At 52.6% G+C, this 22,308-nt stretch overlaps 1 protein-coding gene across 1 annotated transcript; it reads right to left on the bottom strand.

The window, feature by feature from the left end:
- Nucleotides 1–19,027: 19,027 nt before the first annotated feature.
- On the bottom strand, nucleotides 19,028–21,878 carry PTS (6-pyruvoyltetrahydropterin synthase). Its single transcript, XM_018088450.2, has 6 exons — nucleotides 21,844–21,878; nucleotides 21,073–21,203; nucleotides 20,286–20,308; nucleotides 19,688–19,744; nucleotides 19,330–19,400; nucleotides 19,028–19,169 (listed from the first exon to the last, which is right to left on the bottom strand). The coding sequence occupies exons 1-6, from the start codon at nucleotides 21,876–21,878 to the stop codon at nucleotides 19,028–19,030; spliced, it is 459 nt and encodes a 152-aa protein (XP_017943939.2).
- Between the last annotated feature and the right edge of the window lie 430 nt (nucleotides 21,879–22,308).

The raw sequence follows: 22,308 nt of genomic DNA, 5'->3' as shown, positions 1-22,308 counted from the left end.
AGGGCCATGGACTGGGCTGTCAGTGATGGCATTTCTTTCAGTGCCCAGTGCCTGCTCATTCCCAGCAGCTGGAGCACGTTCTGCCAGCCCACAGCCTGCCAGGCAGCCCTGCCCTGGGCCAGCAGCAGTGCCCTGGCACACAGGCTGGGTTAACAGGGGGCACTGCACCCAGGAGGGAGGGTTTGGACACTCCAAGTGTTCCCTGGGCACAGAGGATGTTTGCTCCTGGCCTTGGCACTGCTCAGCTGTTTGTTACCGGATTTGAATCCTGTTCCACTCATCCACGGGCACTCCAAGGTCTCCAGGGCTTGGAATGTCTCCTCTGGTGGCTTTATCTGTGAGTTAAAAACAACAGGCTTATGCCTCTCTCTCGATCTGTGACAAAAAAGGAGGTATCTTAGCAGTAAAGGTGCTACTCCTGAAGAATATTCCTGAACAAATGCCTCATGGGAGCACGAGGGCTGGCCTCAGGTACCCAAGAGAGCCGACAGAGCATCAGTGTGTTGCCATCCCCGTGTTCCAGCCTTCCCACTGCCTCCCCCAGCTGAGCTGCTCCCGGTTCTCCCGCGGGGTGGGAGGAGCAGGGCTGTGCCTCTGGTTACTCTGTGCCTGGAGGAGCTTAACCACCAATTACAGGAGCTCCACTGCTGATAACAACAACAACAATAATTATCATTTACAGGCGTCTTTGCGTTTCCAGAGCTCTTTAAAACCATTAACTAATTAACACCGTTAAAACCTTTGCTTAGTTTAGAGCATCTTCAGATGGAGGTCGTGCCTCCAGCACACAACTGCTGACATGGGATGGCTCTGAGAGCAGCTCTGCTCATTTATTTATGGGCATTTATTTATGTTCCCACCCCTTTCTCCCCTTGGGAGAGCAGGAGGAAAGGTGGCAAACAGGTTCAGCTGAGACCACAGCTGCCTTTGCTGTTTTTCTGTGGGCTCCAGGCTCGCTGAGTAACTGTTAAAGGTGGGTTTTTTTAGAGTAAATTGATGCTTTTATGATGTATTTGGCTGAAAAAAAAACCAACTCCCAAACAATTCCTCTTCAAGCTGTTCTGAGGAACAGGAGCCAAGCCAGGCTGTTCTGTGGGAATGTGGGTTAACTCCCAGCTCGGCACAGGAGCACGAACATGCTGACTCAGCCCTTTCCTGCTTCAGCAAAGAGTTTGGATCCAGTCAAAAAAAATCCTTACGTTGGAGTGGCACCTTCCCCTGTGCACCAGCTCTCCTCAGAACAAGTGCCAGGGGAGGGCAGGCCAGGAGGGAGGGACAGGTTGCCTCCAAGATCAGGGCAAAAAGTCCCAAAGCGTTCAACAAAACTCCCGAGGAATGGGCTTGAAGCTCACAGCAGCTCAGGAATGATCACTGGAACACAAAGCAATGGCAAGAGCTGAAGTTTAAATAAGCATGTCTGGTCAGAAAGAACTGCTTTACCTGCAAACCCCCAGGTCAAAGCAGTCAGGAAAGAAAACAAAGGGCAAGGCAAACTCCCCTTTCCTCTAGGACATGACAGCAAGTCAGAAATGCCTCCCAGGGAACAGGAGCCAGCACCTGCACACTGCACAGCCAGGCTGGGAGAGCTTCGTGTCACATTAATATAATCTTTGGTACATAAACAACTCTGGTGCCTCTTCAGCTTTGATAAATGGAGCACTGGTGCCCACCCATGCTCTCCAAATAGCACCATTCATTAGTTTGTCATTTCTGGATGCTTCCAGAGGAGGTGCTAAATCTCACCCACGGGCAGGAGGCTCAGCCCAGCCAGCTCTGAGTGGGCAGAGCTGCTCAGCTGGAGCAAAGGGATCCCACTGTGCCAGGAAAAGCACAGGAGAGGGACCAGGAAATCTGTTCTGTCCGTGGCCTCATCCTCCCTGTTCTCTGTTTGTGTGCCAGTGTGGGCAGTCCCACCCCTCTCAGCAAACATTCCCCTGGCAGTGCCAGCTGCTGCCAACACGGCTGTGCTGCCCCCCTGGGACCCAGGGCCCTGTCCCTTTGAAGATCCCAGCTGTTTGACTGCTCCGAATTCATTTGTTTAATGAACCTCAGGGGGCCAGCTGCACCAAAGCATCCCCAAACAAGTTTGGGGCTCTGCAGTTTCTCCACTAATTAGGGGCTCCTTTGGGGCTGAACACCAGAGGTTCTGCTGCCGTGTCTGGAGCTGGCAGTGAGCCAAGACAGTGCTGGAGCTCCAGCTCAACCCGACCATTTTTAATGCTTTCCCTCCTCTATTTTTTTGCCCTCTCCCCAGCCAGTGCAGAGCGGCCAGGCACAAACACAAACCATCAGGTCAAGGTGCTCTGAGAGGGGGGGGAGCATTTTATCTGAGCAAGAACAAACCAGCCAAGCTCTGCAGTTTCCCTGCACGTCTGCACTTCTCTCTGCAGACACCACACAACCCTCTCTTCCTCTTCCACAGGCCCTTTCCTCAGTGCCTGTTAACCTACTTACTATTAAAGGCTCCTGGAGCTCCAGCTCCAGCTCAGCTTATTCATTAGTGGCTGTCCAGGAACAGGCCAAGCTCAGTTCAAGGTCAGAGCATGGTCAGTCCCAGGCACAGGCCACACACTGCGAGATTTCCAGAGGCTCGGGGTGGGAAAACAGGGGGGAAATCTCCTGTTGAAGTGCCTTGAGGATGTGGAAGTCTTCTGGCTGAGAGATGCAAGGCAAAATCCGCTCGTGGTAGCTTTTCTTAATGCAAGAGTTTTCTCTTTCCCTTCTTTCCTCTGCAGTGCCTGGCCCTTGTCCTTGTCCAAAAAGTGAAATGCACATGGCCTGGTTTAAAAAAAATAAAAGTGATTCATGCTAATCAGGGGGAGGAAATAAATTGATATCTTTTGCAATCCATTACAGCAACTTTATTACTTCTCTGAATTTCCCCAAAGTGAAGGCCACCAGAATCCACTCTGCAGTGCTCAGGGCACGGAGAGTCCTGCAGAATTAATTGCCAGGCACATTAATTACTGATTAAATAGGAAATCCCCAAATACCATTAGAAAGGGACGATTAAACATGCACCACTGATTGGGCACCTCCTCCCTCCCTCCCAGTCTCACTGTAAGTCACCTTCCTGTTGGTCAGGTTCTGAAGGACAAATGTCTAACAGGAGGCAGCAGTGGTAAATAAAGAGAGCTGGAAACACCTTCCTGGATCAAAGCTGCAGAAACCTCATCCAGGAGCCCACAGACTGGTTGGAGCTGATCTGAAGCCAGGAAAATCGCTCACTGCCCACCTTGGGTTTGGCAGCTGGGTTGGCAGCATCAGGAATTCTTCCAGGTGCTGCTCCTGCCTCAGGCATCAGCTTTTGCCACGTCCCATCTGCCCCGTCAAGGGCTGCCAGGAAATGGCACCAGGCAGAAAAACCTGCCAGGTTCTGAACATTTCTGTGCCCAGCAGGAGCCGTGGATGGGCTCAGAGTCGGGGCTGGTATTTGGGAGCGCAGTTCCTGCCCTGGGATGTCGCTGCTGGCAGGGAAGGCGGGGGCTCGCTCGCCCAGCTCCTCCCGAGGCACATCGAGGGGATCCAGGGGGGTCAGTGGCTGCTGCTGGAGCTGGATAACTTTCTCTCCCCCTAAGCAGGCTCTCCATCCACCTGATGGATGCAGGACAGGACAGCCCGCGTTCCCAGGAGTGCTGGGCTGAGCTGGCGTGGTTGCTGAACCCCTCTCCTTGTCCCGGTGCCAGAACCAGGACAGCAAACCCTGGCACACCCCGGGAAGCTGCTGCCATCTCCTGGGCAGCCTGGCATCACCGGGAGCCCTTTTCCCAAGGGCTGCTGCTCCCTCCTGTCCCACATCCCTGCCCCCGGGGCTCCCTGCTCTGCCCTGCCAGCCTCCCGTGCCTGTGGCACCGAGGCAGGGCCACCCCCCTCCCACAGACGGGGCTGTCCCCGTGCCTGGGTGACAACAGCCCTGTGCAAACAGGGGTAGACAAACCCTGGGACACCGTGCTCTGGGCGTGCAGGGCTCCAGTCCCACCCAGGGAAATCTGTTCGTCGAGGCATCACGAGTGTTTGCAGCCCGGGGTCTGCCCTCGCTCCAGGGATGGCTCCGCTCCGGGCACGTCCCTCCCTTCCCCAGGGACAGCTCTGGGACAGAGGGGTTGCAGAGGAGAGCACCCTGGAGGGAGTGCAGGGCAATCTACACAGCTTTCTCTGCAGAAAGGCTCGGCACACGTAAAAACAGGACAGGGATGGCTCTGGTCCAGGGAGTGCCAGCAGAGAGCTCGGCTCTGTTTGAGGGAGAGGAGGCAGAGAAAGCAGGTGAAGGCAGTCACTGCCCTGCAGACCTTCAGGCTCCTGGCTGCTGTTTCTCCTCACTCTGGAGATGAAGGACCGTTTTGGGACCAAACTCCTTGGGCTGTTCCATGGTGCAAACCAGGAGATGTGCAGTGCCCTCTGCCAGGACAGCCTGGGCTGCCTCCCCTCTCTGCCCTGGGCAGGGCTTTGCATGGGCAAACAGTGCCCATTTGCATGAGGACGGGACAAACCTGCTGCTCCAGAGGTTCCACCTGCCCAGGGGCCACACCAGCCCTTCCACAGGTGCCTTCCAGCACCACAGGATGCAACTCGGGGCACGTTTGGGCTCTTCAGGTCTCCAGTCCCACCCTCCCTGGTGCAGCATCACCTCCCAAAGGAGGCACCTCGTGGGGTCAGGGCAGGGGCAGGGGGAGTTGAGGGGGTGGCCCAGGGTCAATGGGATGGGAAGCTGCAGCTGTAAAACCCACTGGAGGAGGGGAGGATGGCTGGAGCTGACCCGAGACAGTGCAGAGCAGCAGTGGAGGTCGGGCAGGAAAACCCCTGATTAAACTGCTCACTTTGGGGAAGTGCCTTTTTGCAGAATGTTTGCCCTTCAAACCAGAGTCCTCCCTGGCCACCCTGCCCTCCCTCTCCCTGCAACCCTCTGATGTGAATTATTAGGGGGCTTTTAGGACCTTGTCCCTGCAGGGAACAATCCACCTTTTCTTACTCAAGCCTGGATAAAACCCCTTCAGGGCTGACAGACCGGGGTAAAGCCCTTTATGCTGAAGATTCCTTCTGCTGCCTGTGGGGAATCCCATGCCATGCCATGCCAGAGCCTTGCTGGCAGAGGCCCAGGGCTGAGGTGTTTTCCTGCACACGGGTGGGGACTGGCAGCCTCCCAACTCCCTGTGCTGCAGAAGGCATTCCTCACCTCATCTGCAGCCCCACTGAGCCACAGGGCCCTGCCTGCCCTGCTCCTGCCCTCTCTGTTCTTCTCTCCTGTCCTGCCTGGAGGCAGGGGATGGTGTGGCAGGGCCCCTGAGAGCTCCCAAGCCCTTGGACAGAGCCCATTCCAGCAGAGATGATTCACCCCAGCCCACCAACAGGACAAGGGATGTCTCCAAGCCAGCTCAGCAGTTGGAGCAGTAAAACACCTTCTTCCCACATCTACAGAACACACTATTTGCAAAACAGGCCTGTAAAATCTCAACTGCCCCGTGTTCTTCACCCAAAGCAAATAATGGAATGAACCCCTGCAGAGCAGCTCAGAGCAAACACACCTTGCCCTGAGCTGGGCAGAGTCCACTCGGTGCCACACAGGGCCAGCAGCCAGTGGAGAGGATGCCCTGGTGTGCAGGGTGATTGCAGCACAGACCAGACTGTCCCATCCAGCACCAGGAGAGGGGATACAGAGAACTCTGTGCCCTTGCTTTCCTCAGCACCCTGCCCTGGCCCTGCCTTCACCTCTGCTCCACCCAGAGGGCTTTGCCTGCTGGAGCCACAGTGCCAGGGAGAGCCTGATCCAGCTCACTGGGATCCACATTTCCAGCTTGCCTGTCGTTCATATTTCCAGCTCCCACTTCCCTGCTCTGAGACAGGTGGTTTTGTGCAACTGTTTATTCCCTGTGACTGCTGCGTTGTGCCAAAAAGACACCCCCTCCCTTGCCATCCCCTCCTGGTGGGGTGCAGGTGGGAGGAGGTTTGGTTTTCCTGGATTTCCCCAGAATAATCACTCTCGGCCAATATGCTGAAGGATTTCACTTCCATTCCTGAAGCAGAGCCCGGAATTCCAAGTGCTGCTGTGCTCCTGGGGGCTCCACTCCTCCACCCACCAACAGGAATATTCATTTAACTCATTCCTTTCACAGATTCACGAGAAGACAAGGCAGGGGAGGAACCACTCGCTGGTGCTGAGCAAGGAGAGACAGACAGGGAGATAACTGCTGTCTGCTTGCCAGAGGAGAATAAAAGCCTGAGTCATTCCATCTGCTGTCACACTGGTAGCGTGGGTGGGAGCCAGGGAAACACCCCAGCAGCCTTTCCAGAGCATCCCTGGGTGCCTGGGGAGCCTCTCGTTACCCAGGGGTTCTGTTTACTTTGGCACCTGCCAGCCAGACTCTGCCAGCCCAGCCAGGGCCAGATCCCGAATTCCCCTCCCTGGCTCTGATCCCGTTCCAGCCCGAGGAGACACGAGGTGTGCCAGGCTCCTGTTGGCACCACCAGGGTCCCACAGCTCCCTGGGGTGGTTTTGGGTGCTGCTCTGAGCACAGCTGAGCAGTCTCAGCCCTGTCAGCTCCTGCTCCACCCATCCTGCTGCTCTCTCCAAGGATTTTGGGCGCTCTGGGAGCTCGGGCTCCTTGTGAGCCCCGTGACTCAAATGCTCCTGTAACACATGTGGGTGTCCCTCAGTAATTTCTGCTTCCTGCCCTTCCTCCATAGTCTTCACACCCCTTGGATTTGCTTCATTACGTGGATTCATCCCCGGATAAATTAAGGACTGTGAAGTCACCTTGTGGGGTAAAAATATTAAATTTATTGCTTCACAGACCCCTCCTTTTGACAGTTTTCTGGCTGGATCCCTTCCCCACATCAGGCCTCAGCTCCCACTCTCCCACTGAAGTTCAGCCTCTCCAAGAAACCGATGAGGAGCAAACCTGAAAGGCCCCAGGGAGCAGATCCTGTAACAAACACAAACACTGTCACTTCACCAGCCCTTCCCAGGACCAGTTTGGCCCTGGGTGACTTTCTGTTATACTGGTGACACAGTCCCATCCTGCCTTTTCTTTCCTGGACTGAATTCTCCCCGAGAGTCCAATGCATCCAGCTTGAACCCTGTCCCAGTGACGTGCCTTTGAGTCACCCCCACCACCCAAAGGATGGCACAGGTGCCTTTTGCAAGGAGCCTTTATGTGAAACTGCCCCAGGCAGCAGCGTCACCAGGGAGGCTGGGCTTGCAAAACCCTTGGTTTCCCTTGCCATTGGCTTTTCCCCATTCCATTGGCTTTTCTTTTCCCCATTCCATTGGCTTTTCCCTATTCCAGTTCCTTTTCCCCATTCCATTTGCTTTTCTTTTCCCTGTTCCATTTGCTCTCAACCCTCTGCTTCCATTTCCATCTGCTCCCACATTGCTGACTTACTTTCCGTGTTCCTCATGGTGCTTCCAGAAAAGGTTGTTCAGCAGGTGGGGAAGAGCATTCCCTGTTTCCAGGGGTCCCTTGGAGGAACCCTCTCCTGCTCCCCTGTGCCAGGGGGGACGTGCAGAGCCCTGAGCTCAGCCCTGAGCTCACACTGGGCATCAAAGGAGCCTCAGCACTGCCCAGGGAAGCTCCCAGGGAAGCTCCCAGTGGGGCAGAAGGCAAGGGCAGAACCACAAGGCAATGAGGCTCTGCGGGAGCTCCTGACTCTGTGAACTTGGCACATCAGAAAATCTCCCTTTCTCGTTTTCTCCACACTCTCTGCCTTAGGGTCAAGTTTACCTCTGACCAGTGTCAGCACCACTGAGCAGGTACCAGCTCTTCCAGCACATCCTCTCTTTCCCTGGCCTCTTTCCTGCTGCTCTCCTCTCGCTCTGCCTGTCCTGAACTCACTCATTCCTCTTCTTGCCCTTGCCCTTTTTCTCCTGTTCAACGTTTATTTGAAGCATTTAACACACCAGTTTCTTTCCAAACCTTCAGGCCACTGGCAGGGCACTGAAACCCGCCCGGGTGAGGTGCTTTGGGGCTGGACCAAGGGAAGATGAGCACAGGGAGGGGAACCCAGCCCTCCCCCTCACCAGCACGAGTGACTCAGCAGAGCCAGGGAGGAGGTGGATGGAGTGGGCTTGGCAAAACTGCAGCGTGAGGACACCAAAAACGCCTCCAGGAGTCCCTGTGTGCCGCCAGTGATACACCCCCCTCGCCAGGGCAGGTCCAGATCAGGCTTTGGAAAACAATTTTCCACTGGAAGAGCGGTCAGACACCGGGAAGAGTTGCCCAGGGAGGTGGTGGAGCCACGGGCTGGACGTGGTGCTTGGGGACGTGGTGTGGGGGTGACTGTGATGGGGCTGGGGGGGTGCTTGGACTCAACGATCTTGAAGGTCTCTTCCATCCTTGATGATCCTGTGATTCCCTGATCTGTAAGTGTAAGGGGGGGAAGGAAGACCTTTCCCTTCTCCTTTCTGGGGGTGCAGCTCCTCTGCAGTCCCTGTGCACTCAGCGTGGGGCTCCTTTTCATTCTGGAGGTGACTGCCCTCAGCACAGTCACCGCTGGGAACAGGCTCTGGAGTGATCCCTATTTCAGGGAACCCAGTTCAGGGCCATCCCCTGTAATTACTGGGTGTCTCACACCCTGGTTTCGCTCTGCCCTGTCCCTGTTCCTTTCCCAAGGAGGTGGAGGGTGAGCGGGACGAGCCCCTCCTGCCTTCAGGAACAGGGAAGTGCTCCTGGTGTCCCAGTGTCCCCAGAGGTCACCCCACAGCTCTGCCCCAACAGCTCGGGGAGCACTTGCACAATCAGCCTACAATCAGCCAGTGGTGGGTGGGGAAAATGGGGAAATCCAGGCAAGAGGAAGGAGAGATAAAAAAGAGAAACTCGGTCTTCTTTTTTTCACGTGTTATTTGAGGGGTAGAGCTGAAGTGACTTGAGAAGAACCACCCAAGGGATCTGTCAGAAGAAAATGTTGTGTGCATCAGGGGGGCTGTGAAAGGGGGTCATCAGAGACTGTCCTCTTGGCCCTTCACAATCCAGCTCTCTCCAGGCACGAGTAGAAGCTATATTTGAACATGTCTACAAGGATGTGCCCTGCCTGGGTTTTCCACACTTTCTGGAACTGTTTGGCCTTCAAGAAAAGCCTGGACTAGAGCTGGAAACAGGGCTGGATGCTCCTCCACAGTTTCAGAACTGCAGGAAGTCCTGCAAGAAGTTCCAGGACCATGAACCTGCAAGCACACCCCAGTGTTCACCGTGCAAAGGCAGCTCAGGGGACACACACTTGATTTCCATCCTCAGTGCTGTGCCCACTGTCCATGTTAGCCCTTCCCAGCTGGTCACCCCTTTATTTTCACTGGCTGCCCCCGAGGATTTCAGGTAGGAGGAAGTGCTCTGTGTCAGTGAAATCTCCCCCTGGGGTGTGTGCCTTGATGGGGAGGAGGAAATATTTGCATTGACCTCATCAAAATCCGGGGTATAAATAGGCTGGGGAGTGTGAGGCTTCCTCAGCTCCCAGGTGCAGGTGTGGGAAGCAGAGACACCAAGGTGGATCATGGCAACTTCCCTCCTCTTGGCACAGCTCCTGCTCCTGGGGACACTGGCTGTCCCAGCACAAGCACAGACAGAATCCAAGTGTGCCCAGCTCGGGAATGCGACTGAAGGCAACTTCTCTGTGACAGTGACCCCTGGGGTGTACCAGGCAAACACCACCTACCTAGGTAAGGCACCTCTTCTGCAGCTCAGAGAGCTCCCACTGCACAGGAATGTGTCCCCTCTGTCCCCACCCCGCTGCTTTCCTGAGTCTCGTGGTGTTCTTAGATGTGTTCAAACTGTGTGAGCTCTGACACTCTTCTATTTTATTTCCTTTTGTTTCAGGCAGGAAATAGATAAACAGCACTAGTTGTTACCTCTGTGTTCCTATTTCGTGTTCATGCCTACAGGGTCAATCCCAAATTCTCTTTCCTTCCTCGGGATGCTTTTTTCTCCCTTTTTGCCCCAGCTTGCCCAGAAGGACCTGAACACTCTTGGAAACACAGAATTTGGGGGGGAAAGTTGTTCTGTGGTTTTGTTCCCTTTCCTTCTCCCTGACAATTTGCCCTCCTCAGTGGCAATGGCTGTAAAGACAAAGGGGAAGGGGTTACTTTGATGCTAACAAACATTCAGCATCAATCACAGCAAATGGCTTTTCACGCTACGAAGTGGAGTTAAATGGCAGCCTGACCCTGTTAGTTCCCTGCCAGCAGATCTCCCTTTGCCCTGAGGTCCAGCAAAACCTAAATGTTGAGAAAACAGTGGAGGAGAGACACCCTGATCCCTTCCTGCTGCTGTGAATTGGCACAGATTCCCTCAGACCTCCCCCAGGAGCCCCCACTGCAGTTTTGGTTTTTCCGTGGAGAAGTGTTTTGTTCCCTGCTGTTGTTCCCCCAGGACAGCAGGGGCTGAACCTGGGACCGAGCAGTTCCTCTCACTCTATTCCTGCGTGGGGAGGGGGCAGATAAGGGGGTTCTTCCTCCCGTGCCTGGGGGGGGCTGTGGTGAGTCCCCCTCTCTTTGCAGGGGTCACCTCGTGTCCCAGAGAGGGACACAGAGATCAGTGGGAGAGCAAACACTGCCTGGGCTGGAAACCCCGAGGCCATGGGGGCTTCCAGAACACACAGCTCACTTTGTCCCCCTTGCTCTGCTCCCCAGTGACAATCGAGGCCCAAAACAGCACCGACAACAAGCCCACGCAGTTCGTGCTGCAAGCCCTGTCCCCAGGGAACGAGTCCCTGGGGCAGTGGGAGGGGATAACCCCGGAGAGCTGCAGCTCTGTGGACTCAGCAATACTGAACAGCACCCAGAATGCAGCCAACTGGACATCTCCAGGCACAAACGTGTCCTCTGTGCAGATAAGGTAAGGCTGCACCTCCAGCCAGGGATCCGGCTGGCACAGTGCCCGGGGGAGCAGCACCCGGAACCAGGAACCCACCTCTGGAGCAGGGGCTGGGAAAAAACCTCCTGAGGCTGCTCCAGATTTCCTCTTCAAAATGCCAGGGGGACATTTTTGCAAAGCCAGTTTGGGTGTCCAGGATCTGGTTTCAGGACTGGATCCCATCGGTGGGGATGGAGATTAGTCCTATGGAAATGAGGGCATTGAACAGCCCTCATTTCCATGAACACTAATGGGGTTGCATCAGTGGGAAGTGTTTGTCAAAGGAAACCAGAGCCATTAGTCTGATGGAAGGAAGGATGCAAGAGTTCCTGACAAGAGTGGCTCTAATTACAAGGAGCAGATGGCCACAGTTAATTGCCACCCTGTTACAAGGCATGGCTATCCCATCCAAAGAAGGGCAGGAAAGCAGCCAAAGTGGGATAAAGAAACAGTTTCAGATGTTAAAAATACAAAAAAAAAAATGCAATATGGCTGGAGGGCAACATAAGTGAGCTCAGGATGACTCCAGAGTTCCTGTCTCTTCATCTGCTTTTAATGTCTCCTTTCTACCCCTGCGTGGGTCGACATGAGACACTCAGCTTCTCTCCTTTGAGTTTGTTCTCCTTTCTCTTCCCTCCTTCCACAGGGCATACATCATCTTCACTAATAGTTCCACCCAGTTCAAGACTGTGACTCTCACCACAGGTAACTAATCTTCAGCTGGGCAGTTCCAACAGCTGGGGGAAGGACACACCAAGCAAGGGCTTCACTTGTGCTCTGGGGCTCGGGGAGAGGGGAAGGAGGGACTCAGGGCACCTCCAGCTGGAGAATATCTCCTATTTCCAATAGTCAGCCAAGGCCATGGAGTGGCAGAGGGGTTTCAGGTCATAATGTTGAACTCAAAACCTTTTCAAGCTTCCTTTCTGCTTTAAGGGGCATCAAAGGGCTACAAAGCAGAGGAGAGGCTTATTTATTTCTGCACAGGCTTCACCACCTGTTTGCTCTGCCATGCAGATGCAAAGTGGAAACTGGGGCTTTGCTCCCACAGATGGTGTTTCTGGTACTCCAGAGAATCCCCATCCAGAGACTGATGATGCCCCACTGATGTCAGGGGATATATTCAGACCTCCCTTGGCATGGCTTTGACCCCTAATTCCTGTGAGATCAGAGTTGAACACGGACTCTGGAGCAGGTCTTGTAGCTCAGCTGGTTCCTTTGCCCTTCTAATCAACCCCGGGGGGGGTTTCCTTTCATTTCAGCAGCAGAAACAACCACATCAACACCCACCAGCACCCCCAGCTCGGTGTCCACAGTTCGGGGCAGCTCCCTGTTCATCGCTGTGCTCCAGCTGCCCCTGCTCCTGGCCACGGGCAAGCTGCTCTCCTAGAGGCCAGGGGAGAAGATGGCCCAGGCTGTGCTGCCCTTTCCCTCCCTGGGGGTGGGAGGGCAGGCAGCTGATCTACTCAGGAAATGTTTCTGTGTGTTAGGATGGTAACTGCACTCCAAACATTAAATTATGAAGGTCTGTTTGAGCACCAGGCTGATCCTCCCCTCACTCCCCTCCCTCAGGGCCAGCAAGCTCAGCCAGGTGAGATGTTCCAGAGCAGGGCACAGATCCCTCTGCCCTGGGTTTTCAGCCAGAAAAGCATAAAGTGGGCAAGAGCAGCCCCTGTGTCCAGGGGACACTGCAGGAACCCACACCTCCCTCAGCCCCTGGCATTCTGGGAAGCACAAACCAGCAGAAAACGCCTGGAGAGGAAACAGGTCCCTTCCTCCTCAGGGTACCAGATCTGCTGAGAAGCTCCAGGAAGGGGGAAGCAGAACTGAGCCTGGGAAGGGAAACTCTGGGTTTAGGATTCACCTGTCTCAGCCAGTTTAAAGCCCCTGGAGGAGACCCCCTTCCCAGGACAAGCTGGAGATCCTGCTGGCAGGGCATCCTCCAACAAGACATAAATTCCCTTGGGAATTTATGCTCTGTATTTGGTCCATCAACCCCTAAAGTTTTTTGTTTCAGTGGATGACATAAAGTTTTCTCTGTTTTGTTTTGTTTTGTTGGGTTTTTTTCCCCTGGCTTTCTGGAATGGTAGAGTGGGTGTTTTTTGTTCTTGTTTGTTTAATCAGACAGCTGATTCTGCTCTAGGGCAAGATTGTAAAGGCCACTGAATGTCTTGATTTTATTATTATTGTTTGTATTTTTATATGGATAATGTTTATTGAGAAATTTTCAAACTTAAGAGAAAGCTATTTGTTTCTTAAACTAATCTGAATAAATTAAGGAATGAAGGTTGGTTCTTGCACCTTCCATTATTTCCTGGCTCCCTGTGAAGGGGGTGGGGGGACTTGAAATGATTCTGATACTGTGAAATATTTGGCTTTGATCCCACAGATGCACATGAAGAAACAAATAAAGGTGAGGCCTATTTCTGCTGAACAAATATGAGAGTAAATTCTAACTCCCAGGTTTGCTCCTGAGCACTGAGGGCTTGGCAGTAAAGGAGCCTGAGAGCTTCCCACAGGATCTGGGCACCCCAGGAGACCATTGCCCCTCACCATCTGTATTTCTCAGACATCAAGTGTGGATTAAGAGGGATTTTTTCCCTAATTCCTGCAGGATTTTCTGAAATATTAACAGCTGAAATGAAAAGATTCATACCTGCTGAGGCTGCTTTTGCTTTAAAGTGGGAGCACCTCACTCCACCCTGTTGCCTGTTCAGATTGTCCCTTATCTCTCTGTGGTTTGCACAGAAAATAAAGCTCTTCCTCCCTCTCACACCCTCGGGGTTCTCAGTGCAGGTGGAAATTTCGCTCGTTTCATACAAATTTCCCCCCATTTTCCTGTTTGCTGGGGGGTTGCTGAGGGGTTGGGTTGTCAAGCCAGAAGTCCCGAGCACAATTCCACAGATGGAATTTTAACCACCCGGTGCCTGGAGTGATGCACTGGTGGAATGTTCCTGCAGAATTTAGGGGGAATAAAGTTTTAGGGTCCAGCCGCTAAAACTGGCATCTGTTCAGCAGGGAGGGTAATGAGCAGAGATGGGGATGTGGTTTCTCTGCTGCTACTGCAGTGAACAACACCCAATAAAACCCTAATTAGTGCCGTAAATTACTGCTCCATTTCAGTCTCACTGTTGACCCACCTACCTCCCAAGATTACAGCCCTGGGTAATACATATGGAATTACTTTTAACGTGGGTAATACATATGAAATTACTTTTAAATATCCTCGTGGCAGCTCCTATTTACCAGACTATCTGTGAGCTCAGGACGTGCAGAGATGCCCCAGAGGGGGCTCCTGCATTGCTGGAGCCTCAACAGTGGCCTTTTCCTTAACTTCCACGTTGTTCAGCAGCAAACACCAACATTTCCTTTCACAGCCCTGTCTAATTTCCCTGCTAAAAGTTTATTTCACCAGCATCACCAGGAAAAGGAGTGCAGAGGGGAATTTGGAACCGGGAATTTGAAGCCAACATATGGAAATTCTCTGGCTTCAGCTGGAAGGGAAATAAGAGTGGGGCCTGCGACTCCCAAGAAGCTCAAATCAGTGGGTGAAAGACACTGCTGAGACTAAAACATGTGAGAATGAAAACCAGGAATGGGATGTGACAGGGACTTTGCCTGCAGAGGCAGGGAAGTGGCTCTGAGATCTCCCAGAGGAGCTCTGAAGCCCAATTCTTCAGGCCACATCTATGAAATCCTGAGCTGATCACGAGTACAAAGCAGTTACTGGAAGTACTGAGCTTTAAAACAGTGATTAATCATTAATAGGGTGATTGCAGATGGACAGAGCTCCATTAAAAATGTTTCCACCCTTCCACTGGCTTCCTGTCATCCCTGAAGTTTTAACAGCTCCTGTGCTATCCCAGCTGATGCAAACCACCCCAAAAATCAGCAGAAGGACCCCAAGCTTTTGGAGTACAGGTCTCACCTCTCGTTAACATGACACCCTGGGTGTCAGGGGAGGAAGGGTATCGCTCACCCTGGGAGCCACACAAAAGTCAGGGCTAAATTTTCTCAGTTTGCACCACAGCAGTTGGTGCTTTCACAGGTATTTAAATGTTACTCTCAGAGCAGACCCTGAGTTTTCCAAAGAGCGTCTCAGCAACCTGGGAATAAAAAAATCCCACCCCTGGCACAGCATGAGCCTGTTCTCCCTCCCATCCTAATGACTCTGTTGCGTTCCCAGACACCCACACCCACTCCAATAAAAGGAACACGGGAGTGGACAAAGCACACAAAGCCCTGAGATCACTGGAGCCAGGGCTTTGCCATAAACCAGCTCCCTGTGCAGGGATGTGAGCACACCCTCCTCCCTCCCTGAGCACACAGGACAAATTAATGCTCAGTGCAGGGGGAGAGCCACAAAATGCCCCTTAAACACCCCACACACAGTCTTGTTCTCTTCACCATCACTTCTCCTGTGCCCTTATGTTCTGCTTCCACTTGGAAATCGATGGCAGTTGGAGCCAGGGATGGAGCAAACACCCCAAAGAGCTTTAAAGCCCAGTGTGGTGGTTACTGGTTGGACTAAAGGATGTCTGCAGGAGGAGGGAACTGTGCTGGAGCATCCCTGGGCTGCCCCTGCCTCTGGAAAACCAGGAATGGGAACAGCAGGGAAACCCCTGGGAACTCTGAGGCAGAGACAGGGATGGCCCTTCTCTCGGCAGCTCACTCCCACTGCTCACAGTGACCTTCCCAACCCTTTTGCTCCCTGTTTTCTCCCTCAGCAGCTCCCAGGACTCCACGTCCCAGCAGCAGCAGTGTCGGGGTTGCTGATTAACCCGTTCACTGTTGGGGCTACAATGAGCTATAAAAAGCAGCCCAGGGAGTGGCAGCTGAGCCTGAGTGGCAGAGCTTGGCTCAGTGTCCCCCTGTGTAACCGTGTCCCTCCTGCTCTGTGCTCCCCCAGGGCTGCAGGGGTGATGGGAACACCATCAATCCCCGCTGCCCACCAGCTGCAGCTGAACCCACAGTGCTCCCCTGGCCACAGGGCTCCAGGCACAGAGAGCAGAGTGAGCCTTTTTCTCCCTGAAACGAGGCAGAATGAGGAAAAGCTCCCTAAAAAAAAAAAAAAAATAAGTAAAAAAGAAAGCTGGTGTTGAGCAGATTCCCTTTGAAGCTGGGCAGCCTCAAACTTTGCTTTGCCTCTAGTTTACAGAACCAAATGGTGACACTGGCTGATACATTAAATATAAACCTTCTATAAAACCTGAGTATTTACCTTTCCATGTGCCAGGAAGGCAGAACTGGGTCTTTCCTCTCAGTCCCTACTAAACCCAGCTCAGCACATTCCTGCTCTTCCCGGCATTACACTGCTCTGTGCATTTATAGGCACTAGAGCTGGAAGTCCTGCCCTCTCCTGGGATCAGCTCTGACCTTCAAATTGCTGTCTTGGGCCCCACTGTCACCTGAACAGTTCTCCTTCAAACAGTTCCATCACTCAGTAAATAAGTTACAGCACAGAGGTGCTTAATGTTCAATTATGCGAGTTTGTTCTCTCCCTGTAAAACCCTTCCCTCCCTAAACTGGGAATTTGGAGGCTGGAATTCCCTGCATGGAGCTCACACACACCTAGACCCCTCCTAAGCAGGAGAAGGGACAGAATTATACTGTAATTTCAATGACAATTCCAACTCTGACGTTGCCAGCCCTTCCACCCAAGCCACCACCCGGCCAACCAATTTATTTCCATCTCCCCACATCTGCTGAGGTTTAAATCAGAGAGACCAGAAGAGTTTGTATTAAGAGATCTCCAGGATGCACACAGCAATGAATACAAATACCCAGGCTGTGGTGGGACTTCATCAGGGCTGTGTTGCACTGGAAAAGAACAGGAATTTGGTCTGTTTTTTCCTGGCCTAGCACCTGACTCCATGCCAGTAACAGCCCTGGGCTGTGCTACACAGATGTAACCATTTGTTTGCTTGTTTTTTTTTTGTCAACAGCTGAATTTCTCCTCTGATAAAGGCACCACATGATATGTCCTCGTCTTCATGACTCACTGAACACACCAAATGCTCTGTGAATCACCACCAGCAGCTCTCATCCAGCCTGATTTACATCATCTCAGCAAACCACAGTGACACACCAGCCCAGGGAGCAGCAGGAGGGGTCAGATAAGATGCAAAACCTCCCTGGCCAGAGCCCCACTGAAAAAAAAGCTGAGTGGTTCCACATCTGGGGGGGAAAAAAGGAGGGAGAGGGGAGCCAGTGTGTCACCAGTGTGTTCCCTTGACCTGCTGCAATGAGCACCCTCTGCTTGGGCGACTCTGCAGCCAACTGTTCACCAAAGCAGCACCTTTGGGAAGGGGGAAAACCCCAGTGCTGGAGCTCCTGTGGCAGAGGGAAGGTTGGAATATCCCTGTCTCCAGCCCTTTCTTACTCTTCCCTTTTTGAAGCTCGTCCAGAAAGTTTGAGCAAAGATGACTCGAGGCAGGAGACAGCCCAGACCTGTCCTCAGTGTAAAGCACTCACAATTAAAAGAGGAAAAAAAAAAAGAGCAAACCAAGTGTTTCTTGAAAGTGTAAATCCCACTTTCCAGCAGAACTGGTGGCTGCAGAAGGACACTCTACCCTCAGCCTGCAGCAGAGTGTGGCAAGGTTAACTATTAGGCAAGCTTCATTAAACCTTTCTAAATGCTGCTGTTTGCTCCCATTATTCAAATGCCTCATTTCCTTGTAAAGCAAGGGAATTTACCCTAGATGTCATTTTTTTAATTATGTGCATTCAGTTATTCCTCATGGCCACAGCTAATCACTCCTCAGGACGTTGCCCGTGGGGTGAAGAGAATCCCCCCCAGCACAATCACTTCTGCCTCTGGACACACACCGTGACCTCGTGGCTCTTAACCACAGGAACTGTACCATCACCATCCCCTGACTGCTTTTCCATGCACTTGGCTGTCACAGTGTGCCTCCAGTTCCAGGGATATTCAGAACAACTGAGCTGGTGTTCATTTAAACCCATCTCACAGCCTCAGCCCTCTGTAACAACCCACACTGCTGCCCCTCCCAGCCTGATGGCTGGGGCATACCAAGTGCTTCTTTTGGCCACAAAACCCTCCCAGGATGGGATTCTGGTGGTGCAAATGCCAAAGCAGCTGCTGCTCACAGCAGCAGGAGCAGGGACTGGCTGCTTTCTCCGTGAAGTTTGATTCAGTTCCTACAGAACCCTGTAAAAATTTCCCTGAGAAAACAACACTCGTTGTGGCTGCCAAGAAGCTTCCAGGGGGGTTCTGTGGCTATGGACTCAAGGTTTCCCAGCTCCTGCCCTGCTATTCCAGCTGTCCCTGACCAGCTGCAGTGTGGGGAGTGTCCTGAGGCAGGGATGAGCCCTCAGCAAGGGGAGGGTCGTGTCTGTGACTCCCTGAGCTGACACAGGGAACCAAAGCAGTGAGGAACTCACACTCCAGGGAGGGAAACTCAGCCAGAATTCTCTAAGATGAAGAGCTTTCTCCCAGCAAAACCTCCTCAAGAGGAGCATCTTTGGGGGGGATTTAAGGGTTTGCTCTCACCTACTCACACTTCCACCCATCCAAGAGGGCACTGACACCACGGGGGCAGAAGCACTTTGCAGCTCCTCAGCTTCTCCTGATGATTCACATGGACACACTGCTCCCTTTGGCTCTCCAGCTGGGATTAGGAAGTGCTTTGTAAACAACTATGGTGCTCCCTATACCAGTTCCTTTGACAGAGAAAGCCCTGCCAGCCACGTGAAGGAAGGAGCCTGTAACACAGGAAATAAAGAGGTAAGAAGAAAAGAGATAATCAGATAGTCCTCATTCTCAAAAATGCTTCTCTGTTTCATCAAGAAGCAAAACAACACCAAAGCCCACATTATTAAATGTAATAAATTAATTCAACATTTAATTAGAGAAAAATCAAAGCTTTTTGTGACCAGACACAACATACATTTTGCCAAAAATACATTTTGCTCAAAAGCTGCTTTATTTCTTTCACACGGCACAGTTGCAGATTTCACATCAGCCCTGGTGGTTTGGGTTTGCAAAACAGGAACATCTCAAGAAAAAAAAATGAACAAATTCTGAGAAGCAGAGTGGCTGGATTCCTGCAAGAATTCCTGTGTGTCTGTCCCTGTACAGCACAGGAGCAAGGTCCAGGGGTGGGAAACACAGTGAGCGGGGTCAAAATAATCCCCTGATGTGACTGTGACCAGCTGAGCTGAGGCTCCCTTCACTTCCCAGCAGTTATTTCTTCTCCTTTATAAACAACAACGTTCTGCTCCGTCTCGTGCACCTTCACCTTGTGAAGGATCCCCGGGGGCAGGAGCCTCTGCAGGCCCTCCCAGATGAACACGGCGACGTTCTCCGTGGTGCTGGGGGGGAAAGGGGGCACAGTCAGAGCCCACGGCAGCACCCCAGCACTACAGCGGGCTGGGGGGGACAGTGGAGGCCACGGGGAGCCACGTGGGCACCTGATGGGGCAGGACTGAGCCTTGGAGAGTGTTCAGTGCCAGGAGGAGCCCCCCGACCCACCTCACCACCTCGGCGAAGTACGGCACGTCCTTGTCCAGGTTTTTGTGGTCCAGCGGCTCCATGATCGCCTCCTGCAGAGAGAGGAGGGAGAGTCCTGTCCCAGCTGGTCAGGGGGCCTGGGGTTCAGATAACCATGCACAAGGGACTGGAAGGTATGTGCAAAAAAGAGGGTGAGAGCCCTACATACAGCCGTGAAATTCCTGGTACTGCTGGAGCATTTTAGTCTCAAGTCGTTCCTTAATTTCTCCTTTATTTCCTGCCATCATCATCTCACCATGTCTCTCCACTCTGGCACTGCACAGATTGCTGAGCTCTAACCAGTTCTCCCAGGGGACACGTGGGAAAACAGTGCAATTACCTGCATGTATTCCTTGAGGTCTGTCAGGTTCATAACCATTCCTGAGACTGGGTCAATCTGCAGGGAAACCCAAAGGGAGATCAGCAGCCTGGCCACACATCCTTATTACCTGCACAATTCAGACATAAATATCTGTGCTCAGGTCATCTGAGCCACGAGAGAAATAACTTTCTACTGTCACAGAGTTCCAGCTCTACTCCTGTGATGGTCCCAAAGGCTTGACAGCCTACAAACAACTCCAGTGGTGCCACTCTCTCATAAAAGCTGACTCCAGAGAGGAACAATTCACTGAAAGAGTCTTCAAGCAACAATCTGGAGTGATGATAAGCAGGAAAACAGGCATTAAACTGCTCTGTTGAACAAGCAGGAACAAATCAGAGCCCAGTCTGAGCTCAGGGCATTCTCCCTTCCAAGAAATCCTCCTCAGAGACAAGGTGAACAGGACAGTGGTTATGGAAAACCTCCTACAGTGATGAACACAGTTCCCACAAACACTCTGGGAAATGCAGCCCCTGGGGCAGCACTTCAGCCCTGTGGGACAGGGGGGCACATCCATCCTGCCCCCTCAGGAAGAGAAAAAACTGCTGATTGCACTTACCTGTCCACGCACCGTGACTGTAACTGCAAACAGAGAGAGGGTCAGGTCACCAGGAGCTCAGGAACCCAAACCCAGCCCTGCTGCTCTGGGGACAGACACCCCCCACTGCTCACCCCAGGGACTGGGGCAGGGCTTTAGGAGATGTGGGGGCAGCTTCTGAGTCTTCTGATGTAATGGAAGAGCAGAGAACAAAATTAAGGGATGAAGTGTCTGCCGCTTCTCTCGGGACTAGAACTGTTGTGCCTGTAAATCAGTTTAAAATTGAGGGACAGATCCTCATTTCAGCACCCTGTAACTTATCTTCCCTGGCAAAGCAAGGAGCTCTGGAGCAGAGGTTTTGGGGCACCCACAACACAGTGCAAACAGGGAGCCAGTCTAGGAGCTGGAGACATCTAATTCTGTGTGCTCAGGGTGCAGGGAGGAGGAGGAGGACTTGTGAAAACAACATTCAAATAACGTTTACAGGCTGTTTAATTTGCATGTCTTTTGCTTAGAAAAATCCTCATTCAAACCACAATGATTTTGCAGAGTGTAAACAAGTAGATTTGATTTATGAAGTGACATTCTGAGATAAATAGTTATTATCTATTCAACTGAATATACTGCAAAGCTATTTTTCACCCCCCTGCTGCTGAGGTTTCCTTCTAATTCTTAAAAAGACACAAAACCAGCCACTAAAAACTATCAGACTGAGCCCTGAGTGGCCCAGCTGTCCTGTGGGTTATTCACACCCTGAGAGCAGCCTCTGCCCATCACCACAGGAGGAGGATGGAAGTCAGCTCCTTGCCTTTGTAGTTGTGTCCATGGCCATTTGGGTTGTTGCATTTCCCAAACAGCTTCAGGTTTTCTTCATCACTCAGTGATTTACTGTGAGAGAGGCAGACATGGCATGTCAGGGTCCATTCCAGGTGCTCATGGCTTCACTTCAGCCCCCATTGCTTTTCAGCTCTCCATCTACTCCCCCTCCCAAATTTAACCCACCAGTTTTTCCTGCTCAGGAGGCACAAAAAAAACCCACCCCAAACCAAAAAACCACCACCAGAATAGTATTTGGGCCATACTGGAAAACAGTGAGGGTTTTCTGCTGTGTTTTTTTCATCTGTTTCATTACATCTGCCAAACTGCTGTAAATGTTCCAGATATGAAATATGGCCCAAAATCACTCTCAGAAGGAAGTGCTTGAGCAAACTGTGCACATCAGCAGTTACCACTGATGAATAAAGCTTAGGGAGCTTCTCCAAGGAGTACAAAGCGTGACCTCCCCCTCTGAATCTTCCCTTTGAAGCCACTCTGCTCTGAGGAGCATTTCAGGTCAAGGCATGCTTCAGGAATAGCACAGAATCCCAGAATCAGTTAGGCTGGAAAAGATCTCTGAGATCATCCAGTCCAACCTATGACCCAACAGCACCTTGTCCCTCAGCCCACAGCACTGAGGGCCATGTCCAGTCATTCCTTGGACACTTCCAGGGCTGGGGACTCCACCACCAGCCTGGGCAGCCCCTTCCAGTGCCTGAGCACCGTTTCTGTGATGAAATTCTTCCTTATGTCCAACCTAAACCTCCCCCGGTGCAGCTCAAGCCTCTGTGCCCCCATCCTGTCGCCGGTTTCCTGGGAGCAGGGAACTGTCAGGGACTTTCAGGTCACAGGAACGCAGAATATGCCGAGTTGGAAGGGACCCACAAGGATCATCGAGTCCAACCCCTAGGCCTGCACGGGCCCATCCCCGCGAGTCACACCCTGTGCCTGAGAGCATCAGCCAAACGCTCCTTGAGCTCTGGCCCAGGCGCTCTTTAGGAACACGTAAATTTCGAGGGAAAACCCCAACAGATTAGGGGAGATCTGTTTACAAACCGGGAGACGTTTACAAACTGCGAGACCCACGTGCTAAAACAAAGAGCTCCAGTTCTCGCTAAGCCCCGCCGGGCACGGACGGGCGCGATCAGGAAGGGGCTGAACGAGAAGAGCCCGGCCCGGTGTCCGCGGCTCCGCCGGGCGCTCCCGGGGGCTTTGGGGCGGCTCTGGA

Source organism: Manacus vitellinus, unplaced genomic scaffold (genome assembly GCF_001715985.3).
Source record: "Manacus vitellinus isolate BGI_N305 unplaced genomic scaffold, ASM171598v3 scaffold_41_pilon, whole genome shotgun sequence".
Taxonomy (NCBI): Eukaryota; Metazoa; Chordata; class Aves; order Passeriformes; family Pipridae; genus Manacus; species Manacus vitellinus.
The sequence above is the reverse complement of the archived record's forward strand: the minus strand, read 5'-3'. Positions and strand labels throughout refer to the sequence as shown.

Bases quoted from the DNA above. Each gene is read 5' to 3' on its own strand.
- PTS (XM_018088450.2), bottom strand. From the start codon at position 21,878: ATGGGGGCACAGAGGCTTGAGCTGCACCGGGGGAG. The intron at 21,204-21,843 runs GTTTAGGTTGGA...GCTGAAGTGAAG, and splicing joins CTTGAGCTGCACCGGGGGAG to CCATGAGCACCTGGAATGGA. The intron at 19,745-20,285 runs GTAAGTGCAATC...GTTTCCCTGCAG, and splicing joins CAGTCACGGTGCGTGGACAG to ATTGACCCAGTCTCAGGAAT.